Raw genomic sequence first — 8,095 nt, forward strand, 5'->3', positions numbered from 1 at the left:
GGCGCACCTCAGTGCCCCGGTGCGCACCGGTGCGGATGATCGAGGATGCTATTAATGATCTACTATGTCCCAATCCAAAATGCCCCCCGCGCCGGCAAGGTAAGGAAAGGTCCTTACTTGCCAGACGCGAGGTTCCGGAGAGCCAAGACCGGGGTAGCATCGGAGAAGTCGCCGATACACGTTCTATCTCTTTCGCGGTCGCCGGACGAGTCCTTCTCCTGAAAGCGGGAAAACAAGAGGCGAAACCTCCTCGCCTGTCAGTAGTGATCCGCTTACGAGGTTCCCAGCGGGAGAACGGAAAGAGGTCCCCCCGTGAGAGAGTAAGTGGAGGGCCCTCCAAGGCAGGGACCCTCCGTTTCACGAACAGGTCGGAGCTTACGGCGAAGGAGGCCGAGTTGTCCAACCCGCGGCCGCTATCGCAGCCATCGGGGAAGGGAGACCACAGGAATCCCCACAAACTCTTCGCCTCAACAAATTAACATCCCAATAAATTGATTGAAAGCACCGTACGTATACATTTTATTTGCCTCTTTGTCTTCTTGAACTACAGGGTGTTTAATGTTAATTCGCACATGTCTTTTCGAAGTAAGTGGCGATAGTCGTACGAGTTGCCTTCACCATATATTTATCAGGCTTGGTGGACATCAGATGAGGGGATGATCGTCACGCTAATTTTAATCTCTCAATTTTTGAATTTTGTTTAAAAAAACGCGAAAATATTTTGAAAAAAAAAAATTAACTTTTCGCAAGCTATTTTTTATTTGGTCTGGTCTCAAATAGTAATTGCCGTCAATACTGCAATTCCCACATGACCCCTAAAATTAATAATGAAATTGTTAATTAACATACTTGAGTTATTCAAACAACTTGCCGTTACGAGTATTCCCCCATGTTATGTCCGCCGATCCTGATAAATACATGTTCAAGACAGAAGTTGGTTGGCTATAAGTCAGCTATTGCTTTCCAAGAAAGCGTCACTGTTTAGCAGAAATTCACGGTACAATTTCCACAAACAAGTGGAGTGTATCGTTTTGAATAAATCCTTGACTTTCGATCGAATTCACGGTTGCCAGGAAGGACCCCAAGCCCGTGTTTCGCACTCCCACGGGTCTTTTGAAGACCTCTCGGTGTTCCGGTGTGCCAGCGTTAACTGTGCAGAACATTTTAGAGTGACGTCTCGGGTGAATGATACCCACGTGACAGTCGTACTTAAAGGGCCACTCAAGGTCATCGTCGTTCTGACTCGCGTGAATTCTCAGGTGGCAATCTAATCTCAGTTCCTCGTTCTGCTTCCTTATCTCAATGTTTTGAGAGACTGCGTATCCGTACAACGTTTGCACTCCACTCTCCGTGTAGACGACTGGCTTCCCCAGCACTGCTTCTTTTATTTTTTCCCACCCTTCGAGGTACCAGTGAATAATTCTGGGTCTCAGCTGACGCACACTACGCGCAATGTCCATCGTCTGCGATGACAGGTTATCCCCCAGTCGGAGTATTTGCTCTTTACAATTAGCTTTGGTCATTTCGAGACCGATAAGAACCGAACACCGAACTTCATCGACGAGTTCAAGGACTTTGGTGATCTCAGCTGTTTGGTATTTAGCACTCTCCAGGAGGCCGTTCAAGCTACTCTGGAGGTGAAGCTGCTCGTCTGCCATTTTCTCAACGGCGTTTTTCATTTCACCCATCGCCTTTCCCCCGTCACCGACGGATGTACCGCCGCGCCTGTTAGAGGATGACCCTGGTCCGTCTTCGGTCAGGAGTGCACTGCATCCCGACTTGAGGTGTCCCACCACGTCGCTGCGAAGCACGTAGTGGTCGCAGCGAGAGCAGCAGACCGCGTGGAATTTGCAGTGCTTCTCAAAGTGATCCAGGAGAGCGATGCTCGAACCCGAGAATGTGCAACCGTATGGCGTATTCCAGCAAGCCACCTTTTTAAAAAAACAAAAACAACAACAACAATAAATTAGAGTAATAAATGCATTCTCATGGTTAGATATTTTTTGAAGGCGCAACTTCGGTGCTTGATTGTATCTTGAGCTTTTGGACTAAATATTTTAAGTGCAAATCCAAACACTAGCTCATCTGCGCGGACTGTTGCGCAGTTTAACAAAATTGTTTTCATTTTTTTTTTCTTTTGTAATGGCGGACATGCATATCTTCGTGCCTGAAATGAGACTAACAAAATAATCTCATTGCCGTAATCTTTCAACAAAGCTTTGAACTACCTTCTGCAAGGAAGGACATATCATTTACTGTATTTATCAAGACTGCAGACTAATTTGAGTTTAAGCAGGAGTGTACAACCACAGAAAGATACAACGAAACTCTTTTCACACAGGGTAATTAAAATGAGCCTATTAAGTATTGCTACTATTTTGTTTTTTGTTTATTTAGATATTAGGAAATGTGTTTTTCGCTTGTATTTAAACACTGAGAATGGTTGAGAGATACTATTTTAACAAATATAATTTTGGTCACTTGTCTTTGTGAAGACAGTCATATCAAGGGTACGAATCTGTAGACACGGTTTGAGCACAATAAACATGCAAACGCAAAAAAAAATGAAGATAAGGACAAGAAATGTACGCGTGGACTAGAATTATTTACTCTTGGTTGGGCTGCTTTTTGTATTCTAATTTGTTGCTTAAGTGACCGTTATACGACCATTTGATGAACCTTGGCTATTAAGGAGGAGCCGCACTGCTTATACATCACGCAAAAACCAGTCTGCAAACACAAGTCACCGCAATATCCGTAGTTCGAATGCCGGGTGCCAAGTTTCTCCTTGAACTCGTTGCTAAGCGGCATTCGGAGCACGAATCCCGTGGTGACGCGTTGGAGTCTGTTTGCAGACTGTCTTTTGTACTTATTAGCAGTGAGACCCCTAATTAGAGCGCGCGCACTGATGTTATACACGAAATTTTTAAATGTTATTGATGTACCCGTTCATCATTTCCTGAACAAATGTGATTGCCAAAGTTGGTAGTTAATATCAACCACTTAATTGTGCTAACATGTATACTTTTTTTTTTTTTTTTGGCGGGCGTGGTATATATTTGTGTTAAATTTTTACGTTCGTTGGCGAATATTCCACTGGTTGTTTTGAAACGCGCCGGGGTCAGTAGAGCTGATCCGAGATTGAGCACGCGATCCGAACGGAGTCGCTCCGCCTACGGATCCTCCGTGGAACATGCCGACTCCTCCGGGATCGGTGGGTGTAGGTGCCTTCCCGCCATTCACCTTCTCGGAAATCTCCCACCCACGGTCCCGGATCTCGAGGCGAGATGCCCGGCGAGAAAAGAAGTCACAGCCAAAACCGAGGAGTGACTTTTCTCGAACCCGGATCCAGATCTGGAGTGGGAGCTAATCCAAAACGACTTGTGGAACACGTGCGCCTCGATCCCGATCGCCGGTAAAAGAGGCGCGCTCCGGAAAAGTCTATTCTTGCACGCTCCAAAGCGACCAATTGAATTCGCTATGCGATATCTAACTATGGGAGCAAAAAGGGGCGGGGGCAAATTAAGTACAACATTTTCAGTTTAAAACACAAATACAAAAAATAAAATAGAAAGGTGTTACGGTTGCTGTGCGTTTAAGAATGTGGTAAGAGAAGGTCTAAAACTAGATGATTCTTTGATGAATATGATTACAATATTATCGGGAAGGAAGTTCCATACATATGTTACTAGCTGTAGTGGTGAAAATTTGGATAGGTTTGTCCGTGGGTTGACCAAATAAAGAGTTTGCAAATTGTCAATACGTGCGGAAATCTGTGCTGCAGCCCCGCAGTAGTTATCTCTTCGATGGACAATGGTAATACAAAGTGTGTAATGATGTAAGTCTTGAAATCTTCTGTCTGCGAGACGTGGTACTCCAAGGTATTTCTCTAGTGAGGTGATGCTTGTGCGCGTGTAGTTTTTGAGAATGAAGCGTGTGGCTCTGTTTGGCACCGATTCTAGTTTCTGTATCCAATAAGACTGATGTGGATTCTATATTAAAGAAACGTATTCGAGGTGAAATCGAATAAGGCTGGTATCTGCTACAAGTTTTGTTTCACAGTTGGCCATGTGAAGGTTTTGTCTTAGAAAACCGAGGCTTTGGTTTGCCTTTACAATTTTCGGATTAATGTGGGCTTTCCAAGATATGTTTGATGTTAGATGAACCCCATTATATTTAAATGTATGCACATGTTCAAGAGCCCTATAGAAGGAAGTGTAGCTAAAATCTGTCGAACTTCGCTTAGTACAAAAGTTTTTCAATTTTGCTTTTGAAATATTTATTTTTACTTGCCAATTTAGACATCATGTTTCAATTGTGATTGAGCAAGCAATCGAGTTATGCCTAATGCCTAGCTCGAATATAAACTGCCCGGAGTTTTTTACTGCTGCTCCAATTAATGAATCTGAAGTCTTGGAGGCAATTAAAAAATTGAAACCAAAGTTATCTACGGGAATAGATGGAATTCCCAGCTTCATAGTAAAAGGTTGTGCTCCACTCCTCTGTCCAGTTTTGGTTCATATCTTTAACTTATCGCTTGCATCTGAAACATTTCCTACCGCTTGGAAGCGCTCTGTTGTTGTTCCATTACATAAATCGGGTGATCGATCCATAGTTAACAACTATAGGCCAGTCTCCCTCCTTTGTAGTTTTTCTAAAGTTTATGAAATTGTTTTGCACACCCGCCTTTATGCATATTTTTGTCGGAAGATTATTCCTGAGCAACATGGTTTCATGAAAGACCGCTCCACAGAAACAAACCTGTGTTTCTTCCTACATCAGATTGTACCATCTGTCCATAGCGGAGGACAAGCGGATGTAGTCTACTTTGATATGAGCAAAGCTTTTGACAAAGTTAATCACCGATTACTGTTGAGTAAACTCTGTAGTTACGGTCTGTCCCTTAAGTACTGTCGTCTCCTCGATAGTTATACTTATCTCATGGGCTGAACTTTGTGCGAGTATCCGGCCGATTATCTGCTCCTTTTTTATCTACTTCAGGGGTTCCTCAAGGCAGTAACCTCGGTCCTTTGCTGCTTTTAGTTTTCCTAAATGATCTAACTTCCTGTATTAAACACACGCGGTTTTTGTTATTTGCTGATGATATGAAGTTGTTTACAGCGGTTAAAACGGTTTACGATTGCGAATGTCTTCAGCGCGATATAGATTCTATTTCGGCGGGTTTTCTCAAATGACCTACTCTTAAATGAGTCAAAGACGAAAGTTATGTTCTTTTCTAGGAAGCGTGAAATTCTGAGTTTTCCCTATGTATTAGATTCCACCAATGTTACTCGCGTTGAGGTCATCCGTGATCTAGGCGTTTTTATGGATCCTGCAATTAATTTCAACCATCACGTGACCACAATTACGAATGCTTCCATTACACGAATAACACGCGATTTTTCTAAACCACTTTGTATTTTACGTTTGTTTTCTTCACTGGTGCGTAGTCGTGCTGAATATGCCTCAGTTGTCTGGAACTGTATTGGAGTGACAAATTCAGGTTTAATTGAGAGTGTTCAACGTAGGTTTGTTCGTATTTTGTTTGATCGTTATTTTCAACCCAATTATTTTTATAGTTATGAGAGGATTTGTGAACTCGTGAAGTTAGACTCGTCGCACAACAGGAGAACAATTCGTGAACTGACATATTTGTATAAGATTGTAAATGGTATAATTGATTCCCCAGAGCTACTCAGTCACATCTATTTGCACGTTCCTCGTCAGTCTTGTAGACTTTATACTTTGTTTTATCCTATCGACTTTTACCATGCTGCACCAATGACACGCCTACAACTGACTTATAACCATTTAGAACAGATTTGTGCGAATGCTAGCCTTGATATATTTGATGAAAAGCGTAAATTTCGACAGTGTGTTGAGGCTATTGTTTTTTCCTAACATTTCGCTTTTATCCTGTTTAGCGTTGCATTTCTGAAGGAATAAGTGCACCACTAAGGAGGCGTCAAGCTGTTGGTGGGTCACTGAAAATAAGAATAAACATAAACAATACCATAACGAATGCTAGATATTTTTTGGTACACCACACAATCCTCGGCATACAAACTGATGGTGTACTAAATAGTAGCAAGCAAATAGTTCACGTGCGAAAATAAGAGCAGTGGACTTGGCACGGTGCCTTGTGGTGCTCTTGATTTTATTTTCTGATAAGATAAGGAGTCACGTTCATAGCAGACACTTTGCAAGCGGTCAACGAGGAGGTTCGATATTCACCCTGGCAGATGATTATGCTTGTGAAGCGCGTATTTAAGAAGTCGTGTTTGACTTACCTTGTCAAAAGCTTTTTGAAAGTCGTTGAAAATTGCATGGGTTTAGGTTTGAGAGAAGGATTTGATGTAGGTCTGTGACAAATTTAAAGAGTTCAGTTTCACGGGAACGATACCGCCGGAAACCGTGCTGATTTACAAAAAGCGAGTTTTTGACCGACAAGTGATCCATAATATTTGAGGAAATTACATGCTCGATCAGCTTGCTAGGAACACTTGCCAGAGGAACTGGTCTATAACTTGTCACACCGTATATATGATACTATTTTTAAGCGTTCCAGACATGTTTGCATACACAGGTTAAAACAATGTTTGTTTCTTTTTCGATGTAAACTAATTTGATTACACCTGTGTTGAGTAATGTGTTCCATCACTTGTTGCGGGCTGCAGATAAAACTGCGCTTTCTCTAACTGGAATCAGAAGGATATGCACCGCGACGGCCGAATGACGTGGCGTAGGGAAATCCGACTAGGGAAAAACGGCGATGTTTTGACGCATTTATAAGGCCCGCTTCAGACGGAGCAATTTCACCCAGCAACTTGACGTCGCAACACCAGCAACACAGGCCACCTGCGTTCACACGCAGCAACCGAAGTGCTCCGACTTGCCATCATCATCATTAAATTTGATTCTTCTTTCACTATTTAGACGCCCAGCTACGCGCTAAAGACGCGTTCTTATATCTTTGAACGGCGTTGAGAATACTAACTCATTTTTCTGAAACTGTTTATTTCCAAAAACAATCGATTCCGAACCAGAACAAAGTATTTAGCTATCATCATCACCACCACAGGGGTGTCACGTGAAAATATCGCGTCTCTGATTGGCTGCAGCCGCTTCAACCAACTTCGAATTGCTCCGAGTTGCTCGCTCGTTCGAGTCGGACGCGATCTCAGCGATTCGCGTCAACCTAGGGAAAGCTAGGGAACAACCCGCCAGCAACCTCGAAATTGCTGTAAAAGTTGCCCCGTCTGAAGCGGGCCTCATAAATTTCATGCGAACTCGAGGTTAATTTTTATAAAATAGTTTTATGGGCACGTACCGGAAACAAGAAAAAAATATAAAAGAGTGGAGGGTCACCGGTCATGATTAGTAGGGTATCGTGAGAACTTTACTCTCTGGTTTTAGAAGAGTTCACTTACCTGCCATGTCGCAAGTTTTTCTTCCGAAAGCGTCAGCTTCTCTAAGCATTCCTGTCCCAGCCGTTCTTGGTCGAGCAGACAGCGTTCCCCGTCTTCGAGACACTTGTCGAAGCACAGCTCACAGACCGAGTGCGAGCACGGAAGCAGAACCACGGTGCTGGGAATAACGCTGCACAGGCTGCACACTCGGATCTTCTGAATCGTGTCCTTGAAATTCATGGGCCTCATGTCGAGGCCCTTTCCAAATCCAGAAACGCAGTACGTAGTTCCGCCTAACATCGCGAACGCATTCCTAAAGCTATAGGCTTCCAGTGGCGGTGTCGCGACGGCGCGAAAATGCTTTGGAGGGATTGAGTCAGCGGCGCACGTGATGGTTGATAGGGCGAGGTGGTGGCGAGCGTTTCCGTCGAACCATCTCGCCCACGACGAGAGAGGGCAGCAAGGGCAGTGCGATGACGGTTGCCGTCGTTGCCGTCATGGCAACGACGGCGCGCGGTGATAAATTTGTCGGTGGGATACTTCATAGGCGGAGAGTTTTCAACTTCCCGGGGGAAAGCAACGAAGCCCCCCCCCCCCCCCTTCCCAACACACCCCGGAAGGGCGCATTGCCAAGTTAAAAATGCAATGTCGTCTAGCGAATGATTATTCGAAATAGATCATTTTGC

At 43.9% G+C, this 8,095-nt stretch overlaps 1 protein-coding gene across 1 annotated transcript; it reads right to left on the reverse strand.

Annotated features, from left to right (window-relative positions):
- Positions 1-491: 491 nt before the first annotated feature.
- LOC115308616 lies at positions 492-7,859 on the reverse strand. Its single transcript, XM_040215145.3, has 2 exons — positions 7,431-7,859; positions 492-1,931 (listed from the first exon to the last, which is right to left on the reverse strand). The coding sequence occupies exons 1-2, from the start codon at positions 7,707-7,709 to the stop codon at positions 993-995; spliced, it is 1,218 nt and encodes a 405-aa protein (XP_040071079.1). The 5' UTR covers positions 7,710-7,859; the 3' UTR covers positions 492-992.
- Between the last annotated feature and the right edge of the window lie 236 nt (positions 7,860-8,095).

This window comes from Ixodes scapularis, unplaced genomic scaffold, assembly GCF_016920785.2.
Source record: "Ixodes scapularis isolate PalLabHiFi unplaced genomic scaffold, ASM1692078v2 PGA_scaffold0__279_contigs__length_252992795, whole genome shotgun sequence".
NCBI lineage: Eukaryota > Metazoa > Arthropoda > Arachnida > Ixodida > Ixodidae > Ixodes > Ixodes scapularis.

Excerpts from the sequence above, each read along its gene's own strand:
- LOC115308616 (XM_040215145.3), bottom strand. The coding sequence starts at position 7,709 with ATGTTAGGCGGAACTACGTACTGCGTTTCTGGATTTGGAAAGGGCCTC. Across the intron at positions 1,932-7,430 it reads AAAAACTTGCGACATGGCAG|GTGGCTTGCTGGAATACGCC; the intron begins GTAAGTGAACTC and ends TTTTTTAAAAAG.